The 18,193-nt window shown below is 40.7% G+C and overlaps 1 protein-coding gene across 1 annotated transcript in view; it reads right to left on the minus strand.

Annotated features, from left to right (window-relative positions):
* dnah5l (dynein, axonemal, heavy chain 5 like) overlaps nt 1-18,193 on the minus strand; it is a 64,261-nt gene that overhangs the window by 6,984 nt on the left and 39,084 nt on the right. Inside the window, exons 59-81 of the mRNA XM_044339121.1 lie at nt 17,617-17,727; nt 16,463-16,617; nt 15,771-15,892; nt 14,786-15,015; nt 13,672-13,830; nt 13,348-13,504; nt 12,246-12,391; nt 11,150-11,284; nt 10,641-10,742; nt 10,402-10,515; nt 7,748-7,915; nt 7,479-7,583; nt 6,266-6,379; nt 5,587-5,763; nt 4,233-4,427; nt 3,967-4,122; nt 3,673-3,855; nt 3,310-3,480; nt 2,457-2,708; nt 2,095-2,221; nt 1,679-1,800; nt 1,447-1,596; nt 230-394 (exon numbers count right to left, since the gene is read on the minus strand). Of these exons, the coding sequence (XP_044195056.1) occupies nt 230-394; nt 1,447-1,596; nt 1,679-1,800; nt 2,095-2,221; nt 2,457-2,708; nt 3,310-3,480; nt 3,673-3,855; nt 3,967-4,122; nt 4,233-4,427; nt 5,587-5,763; nt 6,266-6,379; nt 7,479-7,583; nt 7,748-7,915; nt 10,402-10,515; nt 10,641-10,742; nt 11,150-11,284; nt 12,246-12,391; nt 13,348-13,504; nt 13,672-13,830; nt 14,786-15,015; nt 15,771-15,892; nt 16,463-16,617; nt 17,617-17,727 (3,516 nt within the window). The remainder of the gene's footprint in view (nt 1-229; nt 395-1,446; nt 1,597-1,678; nt 1,801-2,094; nt 2,222-2,456; nt 2,709-3,309; nt 3,481-3,672; nt 3,856-3,966; nt 4,123-4,232; nt 4,428-5,586; nt 5,764-6,265; nt 6,380-7,478; nt 7,584-7,747; nt 7,916-10,401; nt 10,516-10,640; nt 10,743-11,149; nt 11,285-12,245; nt 12,392-13,347; nt 13,505-13,671; nt 13,831-14,785; nt 15,016-15,770; nt 15,893-16,462; nt 16,618-17,616; nt 17,728-18,193) is intronic.

Below are 18,193 nucleotides of genomic sequence, written 5' to 3' on the forward strand. Positions count from 1 at the left end.
CCGTCCGTTTCCATTTGGTCATTTCGGTACTTCTCTCTCTCTTTCAATCCTTTCATGTATTTCTGCCCATTAGCTAATCATCTATACATAGTTTATAATCTTTCTTGCTTTCACTGATTAATTAATTATCTCCTCTTGTATATACTTCAGTCCTCCAGCCATCCATCTTCCCATCCTTCATCCACTAATTTCTTTTCATCATCTCTTCATCTTCTCATCTATCATTCACCTTGTTCTTGGCCAGTCTCTCTATGTTCTCAGTTGGGTCGGAGCCCATCGACAGCAGACAGACCATCGGCGTCCTGTTATCGCTCTCGGCCCACATGGCGTCCAGGTCCAGAACCAAACCTTCAGCGTACTGTTGACCCAGAGACCCTGAGATGTAGCGCCGCGCCTGGCCAACAAACACACAAAACCTGTTACATGTATTAAACTGTTATAACTATTAGCATTATATCTCTTGATTTCTAACTGTTAAAATGACATCACAAACTCTTAGAGTTACCGCTTTATCCATTAGCTTTGGGGTGGTTTTGTTTGTTTCATTTCCGTACTTCGTTTCCTGTCATCTTTCCACATGTATAGGACACATAAATTCACCATTAAATTTCTAATGTTAGCATCACAACCTTAGCGTGTGTTAGTGTTAGCATTATAAATTACATTTCAACTGTTAGTATTTCAATTTTGTCATCGTTATTTCTCTAACTGTTAGCATTATAACAGAATAACTGTCAGCATTGTAACATTATCTATAACTGTTAGTATTATGCTTCTTTATCACTTTAAATTTAAAAGTGTGATGATTTTAAGAGACTTGACATGTGGTGAGTTGAAGATTTGCAGCAGCAGTTTGTCCTCCTCTACAAGATACAGTTAGCATTAAATCAGGACCTGCTAACATTAATAAACATTTGCACTGAACTTACTTATTCTTGACCTACAGTTTGGTATGAGTCTGAACTGATAGGCGGTGGAGGAATTATCACAGCGTCCATCTATGAACAGTTAAACCAGTCACCCATCACTGTCAAATATATATTTGAGCAGGCTTAACTGTACACAGATATGTACACATGCATAAACTATACATAACCACTTACTATATGTATATATAGTAACTTATTACATCAGCCATTCAATATTTATTTCAGCTCTTTTACACAACATACTACTAGTATCCTTGTTTACAGTCTACAGAAACTGTTTGACCTGTATAGACTTATATGTTGTTGTCCATTTGTTGTTTCTGTGCGTCTATTTTTTCACCTACTTGCTTGTACATAATAGTCATATGTTTGTGTTGTACATGTAAGCACATTGAGATCCACTAGAAACTGTATGTGTAAACATACTGGGCCAATAAGGCTGACTCTGATTCTGATCTGTCCTGTAATGAAATCCAGTCTTTTGTTGTGGGTGAACTACAGTGTTCAGCAGTCAGACCTGAGCGATGGTTCGGTCGGGACACCAGCTTCGGATGAGCAGAAGCTTCCGGAAGGTGTCAAGCTTTTCCTCATACCCATCAGGCAACGGGGCGTCCTCTGGGGCCGGATGGTCGAACCACGTCCTCCAGGCACGCTCGTTCTGGCCCACCTGAGACATACCGGAACATAACTTCTTTCAATCTGTGTGTTTCAGCTTTACCTGCTCTAATGACCATGGGTCTGGGTTGTACCTGGGTCAGGATCTGATTGAACAGTGTCAGGCCAGACAGCTGCACCAGGTTGAGCCAGGTCTGATCCAGGATCCAGCGCCGTGGTTTGGATTCAACAGAGTTTAGATCTAGAGAGGCGCCGCCTACACACAAAGTACTTACTGTGACATTACTTCAGTAAAAAAAGAAAAGAAGCACAGAGGGAAAGGAATGGAGAATAAAGAAAAGATTTGGTAAGACATGGAAGGTACAACATAGTGAAAGAGGACAGGAAGGGGCGGAGAGGGAAGATGGATGGATGGATGAATGGATGGATAGATTGCTAAGGCTATTGCTAAGGTAGCAGACTGTCCACACTTGAATAATTTACACAATGTATACATATATATACTGTTTATATATATATATATATATATATATATGGATGGGTGTGTAACCTTTGACGAAGGTGAGCACCTCGGTGTGCGAGATGTTTCGGTCCTGCAGGTCGATCTTCAGAGCCAACAGCAGAGTAAAGAGCAGCTTGTGCTCCTCATACAAACCTCTGGCTGTGTAACAGTACACCTGAGGGAGGGTCAAACAGTCAGTTACACCTGCAGCTTACATCCAATCACAACCAGATGTAACCTGTTTTTACAAATGGTTTAGGTTGACACAATGAGTGCTGATTGGCCAGTTACACATTTACAATAGAAAGGTAAGTATGTGAATTGATTTTTTTAAATTTGCCTCAACAGATATAATGTCTGTCAGAAATATGAGGGTCACACCTTCAATGTGGACTAAAACTAGCTGGTACCTGGTAGGTGAGGAAGTTGATGATGTTGCTGATGCGTTTGGAGGTGAGCTGCGACTTGGCAGAGTGCTGCATGGATGAATCGAAGAGCCCCAAGAACTGCCGCAGCGAAGTCTGGTACATGACGTTGACCAGTGACATCTCCACGATCAGGAAGTAGAGGATGCTCCCCCTGGTGGCCACTGGACGGTACTCCTCCCTGGCTTGGTTGATCTTTACCTCTGTCTCTGCGGCAACTGACAGTTTCTCACTCACCTGGAGGACAAGAAGATGAAGTTGGTTTGGTTTTAAGAGTTTTACTTGTTTTCCTTTGTGCTTTTATTTCATGTGTTGGTCATAGAGTTTGGATAAGCTGGTAGGAAAAGCAGGGAAATGTGAAAATGCTCCCATTCAGCCACAGGAGCATTAATGAGGTCCTACATTGATGTTGGGTTACATAAAGCCTGGTCCCCAGTCGTATAGGATTAGATTCTGAAAATTCAGTAGCAAAAACTGAACAAAGTGACAGCAAAAGAGAAATCTTGATCAGTGACAGAAAAGTAGAGATTACTGTAATCAAATGTTGGTCTCGTATAGTTTTATTGCAAGTTTTGCATTTGGGGTAATTTTTCAGTTTCAAATTATTTTTATTCACTTTCTATTTGTAACTTTTATATGATTCTTAAGAGGTTTTGTTCAATGACCATGAAAGAAATCTATCTTCCATACATTCGGTATTCCAGCTCATCCCAAAGGTGGCGGATGGTGTTGAGGTCAAGTTCAGTCAAGTTCTTCCACACCAAACTGGTGAAATCATTTATTTATGGAGCTGGCTTTTTGCACTTTGGTATTGACATGTTGAAACAGACAACTGTACCTCCTGAGCGGTGGTCTTGGTGACCCTCAGCACCTCGATCAGAGACTGGTCCTCCACCAGGGACCCCTGTGTGCTGGTCAGCCTGAACAGCAGACTGTCCTCCAGCTCCTGCATCTTCCTCTTGTTGGATGTCACCTCCTCCAGGAGCTTCACTCGCTCCGCCTCCAGCTCCTGGCGGGACCAACAAGGTTGAATGAATTTATGTAGACGTTTTAAGGTTTAAATCTGCTGATTTAAACCTTAAACTGATTTTTTTGGCCACTTGGGGGCAGCAGAAACAAGTTGTGAACTCAACATTGACATATTGTCACCTTTCAAGCTGATATATTTTTATTATTTACACATCCAGTAGTTAGTAGTGACCTGTTTCTCCAGCAGTATGACTCGCCCCAGCAGCTGGTCCTCCAGCCCTCGCAGGGTGACAGTGAAGTCGACCACAGCCGTCCTGGCGCTGACCTCGGGGCTGTACGCTGGGTTGGCCAGCTTGGTGGTGATGTAGAGCGTGAAGCCTTTCATCACATCCACTTCCTTATCTCCTACCTTCACCTGCAGGAGGAGTTTTAGAGTGTTACTGTTTATCATTTGATTCATTTCAGCAGAAGAAAAACTAAAGGATGAATTCCTGTTTAGTGTCTAGTGTAGTTGGAGCTGTCTTACTTTATAAGTGGATCCAGACTTGATGTAGTTTTTGTCCAGTATATTGTCCAGGACGGGATCCAGTTCCTCCCCTACATCCTCCAGCAGCAGGGGGCGCCCCAGAGACAGACTGTCCTCCAGGTGAGAACGGAAATATTTATGGTTCAGAGACGTCACCTGAGAGAGAGAAAAGGAAATCACACAGATTTATTTTCACTTTATGTGTCTTTGTGGTGTGTATGCTCCTCACCAGCAGGTAGATTTATGAAAGAGGGTGTAAAACTCACCTGCAGCTGCTGGTCTCTCTCTCTGTTCTGGATCCAGGTCTTGCCCTGTCCCTGGGGGTCTATCAGCAGCGGGTAGCGTGACGCCTTTGTCACTACAATGCCATTCTGGATGGACAGATCATCGCTGGGTAAACCCTGCAGGTTCCACTCGCTCACTGTGGCATTGTCCACCAGCAGACCAATCACATTCAGGTCCTGCAGGGGACAGATATGGCTGTGTGACCTTGTAATGTTCAGTGGTGGAAAGTAAGAGAGTACATTTACTCAGGTTCTGTACTGAAGAACAGTCTTGAGGTACTTGTACTTTACTTGAGTATTTCTATGTGATGCTACTTTCTACATTTCAGAGGGAAATATTGTACTTTCTACTCCACTACATTTATTTGACAGCTTTAGTTACTTTTCAGATGAAGATTTGACACAATGGATAATATAACAAGCTTTTAAAATACAACAATATATCAGTCAGAGGGACCAAACCACTACTTTTACTGCAATACTTTAACTACATCAAGCTCATAATACTTATGTACTTTTACAGCAGTAAAGGTATTTCTTCCATCACTGTGTTCTCTAAGGATTCACATCCTATAGTTTTTATTTTATTCGTGCAAAACAACAGAGCAAAAGATAAACAGCATCTAATGATGATATGAAACATAAAAAGCCGTGACGGAAAAGAACATAGAATGAAACTAATTAAACTAAGACCTATAACAGTAGTCTGACAAGGGGGATAATTAATGTGTGAATAAACTAAATGGATGAACAAATGAATAACTGCAGAAGAAACTGTTGGTTTTAACTTTCTGTAAATTCTTAAATAAAAGCCAGTATTTAAGTAATAGACAGGAATGGATGAATAAAGGCCGGCCGCTAATAAAAGGTGTGTAAAACAATTACCTGTACTATAAGAGTGGTTAATTCGGTAAAACATACATTTACATGCAATAATTCCAAAAGTAAAGAGTAATACTCTGAGTTTCTCTTTTACTGCTCCAATTCACTTATTATATTCAGTCACTTCTAGTTCTGCTATCATCACTGAAACTCAACACACAGAAAAACAAGCGACCAGTTTCTTTGATGTTTCACCATTTTCCTGAAACTTGTTGCCAATTAACAAAACTACTGAACACATTTCACATCTGCTGCTAAAATGTCTGTTTAAATATATATATTGTCCAAAAAACTGTTCAAAAACTGAAATGTCTTCATTTTAAAACAGAAATATATTAAAATATTTGTGTGAGTGAACGCAGGTGCTACAGTGAGCAGGTATTCAGAATATAATCAGAGCAGATGGTGACTGAAAGAGTTAACGTGTCAGTGAGGTGACTGTCTGAGGTCTCACAGGACTGAAGGGGATCAGCTTCTCCTCCATCTCTTTCTTCCACAGCTCCAGCAGCAGGCTGCGGTACTCCTGGTTGAAGGGACCGGCGTAGGACAGGAAGCCTGTGGACAGCAGGACGTCCCCGACCAGATGTTTGATCTGAGTCTGGAACCCAGCGCTGCTGTCTGTCCAACGCACCTGAAAAAGGACAACACCAGGGGAGGAGATGGATGGATGGACGGATGGATGATGGATGGATAGATGTTTGGATGGATGTTTAGATGGATAGATGGATGGATGTTTAGATGGATGATGGATGGATGGATGTTTAGATGGATAGATGGATGGATGGATGTTTAGATGGATGGATGGATGTTTAGATGGATGGATGTTTAGATGGATGGATGGATGGATGGATGTTTGGATGGATGTTTGGATGGATGGATGTTTGGATGGATGGATGGATGGATGTTTAGATAGATGGATGGATGGATGTTTAGATGGATGGATGGATGTTTAGATAGATGGATGGATGGATGTTTGGATGGATGGATGGATGGATGTTCGGATGGATGGATGTTTGGATGGATGGATGTTTGGATGGATGGATGGATGGATGTTTGGATGGATGGATGGATGGATGTTTGGATGGATGGATGTTTGGATGGATGGATGAAGGGATTGATGGGTAAAAGCTGACCTTCTCTCCTCCCAGCCCATCGATCAGAGCCGTAGCGTTGGCCATCTTGCGGCGGCAGGCCTGGGCATCGTCCTGCAGGTCCTGCTTCTCCTTCATGGCGGCGTCGTAAAGCGCCTAAAGATCAGGTCACATCGCTTATTTATACACTTAAATACATTAACAGGATAAAGCGATGGTATGAATGCAAGAACAGCAAATACAAATTCATGGAGTTGAGATAAACCATTTCAAAGACGACGACTCAGATTTATCATTTCACTCCGATAACATAATCAGACTCATGATGGACGGTTTTGTAAAAAAAAAAAGATCAAAACTGATGCAGCTGAAACAGAGATATCGTCTTTTTTAATCCGTGCATTCTTCAGAACCTGACGCCTACATTACCCACAATACAACTGGACGGCCCACACATCAGTCAGATATTGTGGTGTGTAATGCTAGTAGAGCTTCAGCACAGATGAAGAGCTATAGAGGTCTGGTAACCTCACTGTTTTCTAACTCCACACCTGATTATTTTACTTTTTGTTTTATGACATTTGAGTTTTTATTGATATTCAGGGACTGGTTGGTACATGGCAACAAATAAATCTTTATATCCTCTCAGGATCACAGGAGTTGACACTGTTACATTACATGACGTAGAAAGTAATGATAATTATAATAAAGGGTTAAATGAATGAAAATAAGTAGCACATACGAGAGAGAAAGATCCAGTTCCCAGTAAACTGAAAACACATTATACATTTTTTAGAGTTATAGATCATAAATGGTTGGTTAGTTAATAAAACTGTGACAGCCTTCGCGATTAGTATTCATTGTTTTTCCCCCAACCAATGCTGGCAATTTGGACAAGCAATTAGAGTATTTAAACAACATCAAATCCTAATGTAGCGGCTGCACCACATGCCGACACCGAGTGTTAGTGGTTTTCTGTTTAGCAATGTAGTAATGACAGCACAAATAGCCTTTTGTTCTCATACACTTTATTATTATTTGACAGTTTGTTTGCTAATTTGAGTGCATGCATTTTGGTTAACATTCTGTCATTAACTCTTACTTGCTTTAAATTATGTTTGTTTTTCATGTCCTCTCCTGGCCAAAGGAAGCGGCGCCAGTAAAGATGGCCTCTTATACTGTGGCAGGCAGGAAGTGGGAGAGACCAACTGGGCTTGCCAGAGGGGAGTCTAATTATATTGTGTGTGTGTTTTACCTGCACAGCATCCAGCTCCTGCTGTTTGGCATCCAGCTGTTCCTGAGCTTTAGTCAGCTCAGCCTGAGCAACCACCAGACGAGCCTCCTGCAGGGCCAGGTTAGCCTGCACGCACACACACACACACACACACACACACACACACACACACACACACACACACACACACACACACACACACACACACACACACACACTGTTGTTACACCACTTACAACAACATTGTCTTGTACATAAAGTCTGTAAATATTTGAGTCCTCTGTGTTTACCTTCAGCGGCAGGACCTCCTTGTTGATGGCGAAGAAGTCGGCCATGGCCTGAGTCCAGGAGCAGAGTCCCGCCACGTTACCACAGATCCTCTTGGCCGACTCCATGTTGTAGTCGTCCATGTCCAGGTAGGGAGCGAGCAGCTCCACCACCTCCCCTGTGATGGAGTCCTGCAGCACAAACACACAGTACAGATCAGTGCAGTAAACTAATAGTGATGTAGATGCCGTTTTCTCACTGGCTGGATCACCTGTGTGTTAAACATCATAGAAAACAGCTTCAGAGGGTGAAAGATTTAACAGCAGTGTGATCTCAGCACAAAAATAGAGGTCACAAACGTTCAACAGCAATTCAATAGACGTTTTAAAGGTGCAGTGTGTAGAATTTAGTGGCATCTAGAGGAACAAACTTGGCAGAAATGGAATATAACATCATAAATATGTTTTAATTAGTGTAAAATCACCTGAAAATAAGAATCATTGTGTTTCCGTTACCTTAGAATGAGCCTTTTATATCTACAGAGGGAGCGGGTCTTCTTCCACAGAGCCCGCCATGTTTCTACAGTAGCCCAGAACGGACAAACCAAACACTGGCTCTAGAGAGGGACTTTCACATTTTTTACGAGTTTTGCTTGGAGGTGGAGGGGTATCCAACTGGTTGCAATCTGCAACCTCATCACTAGATGCCACTAAATCCTACAGACTGGTCCTTTAAGACATAAAAATACTCTGCTTTGAATGATAATTTTTCCACAAACAAAAGTGCCATTACCTCGTTAAAATGGTAACACTTTATTTTAAGTTCCCCTATCTAGCATTTAAAAGGTTTATAACACAGGTGACTGCCATAAACCACCAGAACTAGATTCTGTGGGTCAGATTTTAGGACTAAATCACAAAGTGAAGATGGAGATATTTGTCTAAGGCATCATCTCAACACCTATATTCAAAAATCTTATCGTGAGCAAGAGAAACAGATGTACAGAAAGGCTGAAACACACATACTGAGGATCCTCATTGTCATAATGCATTCCCCAGCTTGACCACTGGTTTTTATCTGAAACAAGTAGTGAACATTAACTCTGACATGTCATCAGCTTTTAAGTTGATATGTTGAACTTGTTAGCAAACAGTTGCTTATTTCCACATCCAGCAGTTACGGAGCAACATTATCATTCATGTGGAGTCGTGTTTCTGTCCACCTGGTGAATGTGAGTCCAATATTCACTCTCTTTTAGCTCTGTTTTTACTCTCTACCAACTCCTGAGGGAAATATCTGGCTCTTTAGCTGCTAAATGCTCCACTATGTTCACCAGCTAGTCTACAGCTAACTGTGTCTGTTTGGTGCTGAGCAGGTAGTGTACAGCGGCTTTTTACAGCTTTTTCTCTGAAAACAACACTATGAGACGCTGAGAGTGAACCAGAACAGTAAAGTTGCAGATAAACAATGAGCTGAAACTCACTATAAAGCTCCATAAAGCCGAGAGGAGCTGCAGAGACACTGATAATTCTCTGTAGGTTCATCACTACGAGCCACAACCAACACATTACACACTGACACATCAGACTGTCGAGGGATAGAAATATAGATTATATTCGCTTAAACCATCACAACTAAATGTCTTCAAACCTTCAAAACAGTCCATTGAAGAAGCGAGGACCAGTCAAAATGTCAGACGATGTTGTAAAACTAAAACTGGTCCTCAGGAGGATAGAAATACCAGCACATAAACACATACATAGTTCAGGGTTTTTCCAGCTCTAAACATACAGACGATCAGTGGCAGCTCCACTAATCCACAGCTTAGCAGGTATTAAGTGTGTGCACACTGATAGTCAGCACTATAAAAGCAGGTGATGGCTGCAGTGTGATAAGATGAGAAGGGAGTTTCCCTCAGACACACACTGATACGCATAGATGTGTGTGTGTGTGTGTGTGTATTTGAACGTCTGGCTTTGTGAGGACCAATTGGAGATTTAGACCTTGGGACTGAGGACATTTTGGCCAGTTCTCAATTTCTGCTGTTTGTTCTATATTTGTGAGCACATTTTGTCAAGTCATCACTTCTTCAAAAGGACCATTTGTGGGGTTAAAGATAGAATCAGGTTTAGGGTGGAGCCGCAAAGATTAATTGATCGACACAGACTTAATCAGCAATTATGGTGATAATTGGATAATTGTTTTATAGAAACTAATCCCTAGTTGCAGCCAGTCAGTCCCTCCAGGAAACTGTGATTTTATGATCGCAATATTTAATGCAAATTCAAGAAATGTACACAATATTTGCAAGAGCTTGCAGTTTTGCTAAATTACTGCAACTTTTTGCCAATTCATGAAATGGACCAATTAAGAGAGCGCTTGTGATTTGGACCGATTGTTGTGTTTCGTGTCGTGGTAACTTTATGCCATTGCAGCACGCAGGAAGTGATTATATATGACTCTTCATAGGAGGAAAGAGTTAAAATACTGCACAAAGAGTGCATAAAACATTGCAAATTGTATTGCAATTTTTGAGAAAAGCTGCTGCAAAATCAAACATTTTTGGCCCCGATAGTCACAAAAAAACTTGAGGTAAGGGTGCTGGAGAATGTTGTTGATGATCCTCACATGTATGATAATATAAATGTGTGTGTGTGTGTGTGTGTGCGTGTGTGACCTTGCTGAAGTTGAGCAGCATGCTGAGGAAGGCCGAGTTCTGCATCAGCTTCATGGCTTCGGCCCATGAAGGTCGCGGACACGGACGCTCAGGGTCAGAGGTCACTGTGTCGATCTGAGAGCAAACATGCGGGGAAAAACAAAACAGAACTATGAAGATGAAGATGAAGATGAAGGACAAACACGTCTCTTCAGCCTCTAATGACAAACTGGACGAAAGCAGACGTGAGAGTCAGCGACCTTCCTCTGGAACAGCAGCAGCACGGCGTCCATGATCCTCATGATGAGATGAGGAGGCTTCTGCAGCTTCCTCACGGTGGCGATGTCCGCGGGTTTAATGGTCTGTAGAGAAACGACGCAGCCAACATGATATTTAATATACTTTCATCCTGCCATATGAGCTTTATGCTCCGTTAAAAACCAGCGTAGAAACCAACGAACATCAGCTGATAGAGACGCCTTTCTTCATCTTTTTGTCTGTTCAAGTGTTTTTATGTTTTTATTCTGTTTTATGGCTTTTGCTATGTTGATTGCAACACTTTGCTCAGCTTTTGTTGTTTTTAAAATGTGCTTTATAAAATTTGACTGAAAATTGACCTTTCATTTGACAAAAAAAGTCGTTCAACATGCAAAATGCTTCGTCCAGCTGAGGAGCATCTAGAGAATCAGGGTCCAGACGCATAAATGAAGCGCACACACAGAGAGGAGAAGCATGTGTGTGTGTGTGTGTGTGTGTGTGTGTGTGAGACCTGCAGTGCAGCCTCAGCAGCCTCCAGTGCTGGTTTTGCAGCCTCCAGTTTGGACTCTGCTGATGTTTTATCGGCTTCAATCTCGTCAACAATGAGCTGAGCTTTATCCTTCACCTTCTGCACCTGCTGCTTCACCTGGAGAGAGAGAGAGAGAGAGAGAGAGAGAGAGAGAGAGAGAGAGAGAGAGAGAGAGAGAGAGAGAGAGAGAGAGAGAGAGAGAGAGAGAGAGAGAGAGAGAGAGAGAGAGAGAGAGAGAGAGAGAGAGAGAGAGAGAGAGAGAGAGAGAGAGAGAATAAATTAAAGTCATCATATATCATCATTTTATAAAGTAGTTGTGACTAACACATTAACAGCAGACACAGAGTAACATGATCATCTGTCTCTGTAGAGCTGCAGAGATGGTGACGATGCTCTGTGAGGTCATCGTTTCTTTCACATTACACAGAGTCAATTAATCCACTGCTAATTTATTACACATATTTTTTGGAAAAGTCAGAAAATAACAGTGTTTTGGAAAATGGTAGTGTCCAATTTTAACAATTTTAGAGTGTATTATTATGAGAAATTAGAGGAAGGCAGCACCTCTGACAAAGATTAAAGGCAAACAATAGCTGAATAAATCTTCTTAATGATGAAACTGACATATTTTGACACTACAAGGAGAACCACTGGAAGGTAAAACAGGAAAAAATGACTTTATACAAGTCTCAGAATAGCAACATGGGATCAGAGACGCCAATAAACGAATCAACAGGACTTCATGGATGATGGAAAAGATGTGACTGAACTTCCTAAAATATTTTGTGTGTGTGTGTGTGTGTGTATTTTTTGTTATTTTCTCTTATTGTCATTGTGTAATCCTGCAGATCGTTTGCAAATAAAGATTTAAGTGACCAAAAAACAATTATATTATTTTATTAATTGTAATTAATAAAAAATAAGTAAAACTAAAAGGACTTGAAATTGTTTGACGACACCTTGTTAATCAAATTACAAACAAAAACTCATCAGAATAATTTAATTTAATTAATAATTTTAAAAATGTACACACAAGGGCTTTAACAAACTGTAAACGTTAACTAGTTTTGTATCAAACCTTTTCAGCAGCCTGTGCTTTAGCCGTGACCTCCTGCAGGACTTCGTCCGCCCTCTGGGAGGCGACGGCGAGCTCCTGCTCCTTCAGCACCAGCTCCTCAGAGAGCAGAGACACTGACTGCTCCGCCTCCATCAGCTTACACAGACCTGCAGGAACAAACAACACAGGTTACAGACTGCATGATTAACCCTCTGCATCCACTGGTGGAAAGTAACTAAATACATTTATTGGTATTTGTACTTGAGTGTTTCCATGTGATGCTACTTTCTACATTTCAGAGGGAAATATTGTACTTTCTACTCCACTACATTTATTTGACAGCTTTAGTTACTTTTCAGATGAAGATTTGACACAATGGATAATATAACAAGCTTTTAAAATACAACACATTGTTAAAGATGAAACCAGTGGTTTCCAACCTTTTTGTCTTTTGACGTCTTACAAAAAGCAGTGTGTAGTCGGGGTCACATTTCACATGTCTATGAGTTGTTAACAGCTCCACCAAATAGTGATTTTTCCCTCTGAACTTCTCACATGCTTTCATTTCAATAAATGTTCAAATGATCCAATATTTCAGCGAAAATCAAAGATTAGAGAAAAAGTCCAAAAACTGAAAACAGATTTGTGTATCAGACAGTACAGTATGAAATTATCCATAAAATACGTCTATGTTCTATTGTCTTTTCTGATTCTGCCTCCATCTAATTCAAGTAAATGGATGTAAAAATGGGATAAAATTGAATTCATGAGTGATTGACTGAGCTGCCAATCAAGTATTTCGTACTCTATCAGTAATTGTAGCTCATCGTTAAATAAGGAAAGACTTTTAGCCACTCTGTTCCACTCTTTTAAGAAATGAAGTATTAAATTAGGTCTAATATTTGTGTTTTCAGTATGAGGGGGACACACTGTGAAGCAGTTGATCTTAAAGCACTGAGCAGAAAAACAGAATATGGCAACAAAGTCATAACAACATATATTTTATCTGTGTGAAAAACTGGAAAGAATGTACATTCAGCATTAATGTTAAATGTTAAATAAAGTCCGAGATTTGTTGTGTTTTGTGAATCCTTCTCTAGTTGGTAATAAGTAATAAATCTACCCGTCTTCATGCGCTCGGCCAGCGTGCCGACGTGAGCGATCTTCTCTGCGTAGATGATCTTGTAGCTGTCAATGAAGGACAGGTAGGATTTGGGCGTCACAAACGTCTGACGGCGGAAACGCTCGAAGTACTCTGCACATTTCTCCGCCACCAGGTCCTGCAGGGAGAGAGGTCATGTGATCGGAATCTGACGACACACACCTGATCCCAAAGTGAGCAGCAGCGACCGTTCCTGCCATATTTTCAAATTTAGACAAATTCTCATTCATGTGTTTTTATTTCTGGGGTTGACTGGAGTTTGTCTGATGACAATGTGAGCACTACCTGGAAGGTTCCCATGGTAACCACCACGCTCTGCTTTACGTCCTCTGAGCAGCGGAGGTCCTGGTACTGAGACAGGAAGTGATGCGATACGGCCACCAGGGCGTCCCGAGGCCAGCGCTGGAACCAGTCCACTGTGCAGCCTGATATCAGGCCTGGGAACTGTTCAGGTCAGAGGTCAGAGGTCAGGGGTCAGGGGTCAGGGGTCTGTTTGTTCTTTGCTTCAGTTTAATTTCCCACGTTTCATTTTCCCTGTTTCATTAATGCTTTTGTTCATAATCATCACCTTTTTGTGCACGAACCCTTTAAAAGTTTCAAGTGCCAAATAATATCTTCTGCCCTTTATATGGGGTGACGGCACTACAACCGTGTGATGTCATCACATTTCACCACATCACATCACATGATTTCATGTTACCACATCCCGTACATTCATCTAATCTCATCACATTCTTTCATCTCGTCACATCTCATCAGTCCTTTCAGGGTTTCACAGCGTTTTAGCAACTTTTCTTAAAAACTACAATCAAAGGAAAATAAAGCATTTAAAAAAAAAAAAAACTACAATCAATGAAGAGTCATATGTAATGACTTCCTTGGATGAAAAGCATCCTGCAGATCACAGAAACATCTATATTTCAGTGCTAATGTTTAATGTATCTTCTGAACATGAGAACCATAAGGACTCAAAGTTATATAAAAAGGAAAATATTGTAACTGAGTTTCATTTATATCCTTGCTGAATGTGCTGCGATTACTTAAGTTACTGCAACACCAAATGCCATAATTGGTCCAAATCAAGTCTGTTGATTTGTACATTTCATGTGGAAAAGTTGCTGTAATTTAGCAAAATTGCAAACTCTCTCAAATATTGCAGCGATTTCTTGAATTTGTGTTAATTGCTCCCATTGAACCTCTTGTCTCATCAGTCCATCTTGTCTTTTTTTGTCTGTATATGTGACAAACAGTTGGCTTCTGACACAAAACACATTTCAGAGGAACATTAAAGTCAAATCTTATCTCATTTCACCTTTTTCTTTTATCTCATCCCTCATGTGAAACAGAGTTGTGTTATGATGCAAGACGAGACTCAGGCATGACTCAGTCTTTGTCTCACCTTTAAGGCACGAGTGCGAAACTTCTCCCCGACAGGCGAGAAGCAGAGGACGACGTGGAGGTTGCTCCTCACGCGGGACAGGAAGAAGTCGTAGAGGTTTTCTGGGGTCGGAGGTCGGCGAGGATGCTGCCGCTTCATGACAGGAATCAGATCCTGAGTGATGTCATCCAGCTCGTCACGAGCAAACAGGTTGGAAACCTCGCCGCTTGCCAGCACGTTGTTCATGTATTCTGTAGAGGAGAGGAGGAGAGAGTGATGGTTCAATATTTAGAAACCAAACATTTGCAAGGAAGAAGCACAGACAGAGAATGATTTTATTCATCTCCTGACCTTTCCTCTAACAGGCAGATTTCTCCTCTCACATTCTTGTTCCCAACAAGACAAATTCTTTAGATTTCAAGGACCACATAACCTCAGGACAAACTTTACTCTAAGAAGAGCTCAATTATCAGGGTGCTGTTTGCGTCTGTCCAACATGTAAAGGACGGTTCACAATTTTTCAAGTCTGTCAGGAGCCCAAATGGCAGATATCCACTTGGAGGACAAAATGTATGTAAGTTTATCTGAAGCTAATATGAAGCTTCAGCATCCAAATGAAGTCAAATCAAGTAGATATCTTTCAACGTTACAGTCTTTTTAGTGCCAAAGTTCCTCTTTTTGTTACTATACTTCCACCTGCAGCTCAACAGCTGGAATGGGAATTTGATGCTAAAAAGACTGTAAATGTGTCAGATATCCACTTGATATGACTAACTCAGACTGCTGAAGCTGAATATAAGCTTCACAGAGACTTTTAAATGACTGTGTGGACACACTGTGGATTTTGGCCTCCATCACTTCCATTGAAAGCTCTCATCAAACACGTCATACAGGCAGAAGAAGAAGTGAAGGCACAGTGGTCAGAATGAACTGATCCAGCGAGAAAATGTGTTTAAATTGCAGATTTTTTGAAGGTGTGGATACATTTCAAAACAGTCAGTTTTACCCAGGAAGGCTTCGTCCTTGATGTCGTTGTCTGTGAACAGGAATGTGACTCCTTTCCCCTTCTGACCAGCGATACGATACAGAGTCTTCAGATCCTCCAGCAGGTTACTGCTGCTGTACGTCCTGCAGGACACACACACACACACACACACACACGAACACACACACACACACACACACACACACACACACACACACACACACGCACACACACACACACACACACAGACAACCAGAGACAACATTAACTTGTAAATTACTTCTAATTTTAATTATTAAAACAGTGGATAGATAACTTTCTCCAGTGTAGCTGCTAAATATATTATAAACCCTCATACACATCTTTACATGTACATATGTAGTCTGTATATATTTAATCCCCTCCACACCATCTATCTCACAAAATACAACAATACATAATACAACATAAAGCCAAGAAAAAAACAAACAAAAAATGTAAAAAAAAATATAAACAACAACAGAGAACCTGAAGACATTAAGACTGTTAGTGAATTAAACTTATAATAACAGCTAATATCAGTTCCTTTATAATGTGATTTTTGCAGTATAAAGTGACTAATGTGAGTAAGTCTCAGCTTCTGTAGCTGTTGTATTAATGATATTTAGATGCTCCTGATCCATTAATAAACAGTGATTGACAGTTAGTGGTGTGTGCTGCATGTTGGCAGTTACCTGGTCAGTGTGATCTGGAAGGTTTGGTATCCTGCGATGAAAGACGCGAGCCTCGTCAGACTCTGCTTCCCCGACCCCCCGACCCCGACCAGCAGGGCGTTCCCCTGCGGCGTCCGCAGGATCCGTGAGATCCGCATCAGGTGAGTCATTGCGTCCTGCCGTTGGACCCAAACAGAGACAATAGAAAGATAAATATAACACCACAGAGATGTTTTCATTACAGTAGCTGCATATTTTGTTCGTGTAAGTGTGAACGTTAGTGCTTCTTTGTTTTTTTTGGTCTCTCTGAGAGCTGTTGGAGCCAGAAACGAGCCAATCACAGAGCTTCAAATACTACATTTTGTGTCTCTGTATATTAGCGACTAACTGCTAACACTTTCATTAAAGACCTCCTCTACTCAAAAACATGTTTCTCTGTTTGTTTCTTCAGCTGGATGCTGCAGAAAGTTTCTCTGTTCTCACTTTAAAAGGATCAGTTCACAGTTCATCAAGTGTGTCTTAAAACAACAATCAGGAGCCCAAATGAACATTAAAGCTGTTTTTTCTAGCTGTAATCATTCCTCCTGTTCATACTGACCATTAGAAGATCCCTTCATAATGACCTTACAATGGAAGTGATGGAGGACAAAATCCACAGTCCTCCTTCTGTGTAAAAAATGTATTTAAAAGTTTATCTGAAGTTAATATGAAGCTTCAGGAGGAATGATTACAGCGAGGAAAATCTCTTTCACTGTTCATACAGACACCTGCCTGCTGTTTTAAGACAAACCCGAAAAACTGTGAACTGTCCTTTAAATCTCAGTTTAACACCTGCAGGATTTATGACATCATGGACTTTTCTGTGAAGTAGGAGACATCTTGCTATTTGCATATTCATATGGATTTTTACATGAGGGAGAAGAAGTAGATGTGATTTTAAGAATTTGTAACTCAGTAATTAAACTTTTTGTTTTGCATAAAACACATATTATACACAAAGCTGACTTAAAACATGTCTCGAGGAGATCTTTTTAAAAAAGCGGATCAAGATATAAACAAAGTTCAATGTTTTTGGATCCGTTTTTAAATCTTGCAGGGACAAAAAAAAGGTGAAAGAAGTTACAGTTTGGATGAACCTCAAACCTCCAACATGTCTGATAGAAATCCTTCATCACCTTGAAGAAGACGAGGTCCATGGCTCCGCCCCTCACCGCCTCATTGTACTGCAGCTGGAAAACAGACAGCCGCTCCGCCAGAGCGTCCAGCGACGGGATTGGCTCATACACCTGTCAATCATATTCATATATCAGAACTAAAACATCACAGGTCTGTCATATAATATAATTATAATTTATCATATATTCTGTAGCCTGAAGACTGTGTCTCTATATGAATGTTACTGTTCTGTGTGGAAATTTTAATATTATGACGACAACAGAAGAAGTTCTGACTTTTAAACTTTACTAAAATAATAATGAATGAATATAATTTAAAATGTGACATAATTAATCATTAAAGACTTCACTAATTATACAAGTTTATGGAAAGACACCACAAACACACTGACTTCTTCTTGTTTTTTTTTGTTTTTTTTTTTAATATATGCACATAAAAAACATGGGTGGATGGGTTTAATTATGTATGAGTGTAAACATATATACTGTATGTTATATATAAACATTTACAGTATATATGAGTATAAATATATGTGTGTATGGATATTGGTACATTGGTACAGCAGTGGTAGCCAAA

This window comes from Thunnus albacares, chromosome 21, assembly GCF_914725855.1.
Source record: "Thunnus albacares chromosome 21, fThuAlb1.1, whole genome shotgun sequence".
Lineage (NCBI taxonomy): Eukaryota > Metazoa > Chordata > Actinopteri > Scombriformes > Scombridae > Thunnus > Thunnus albacares.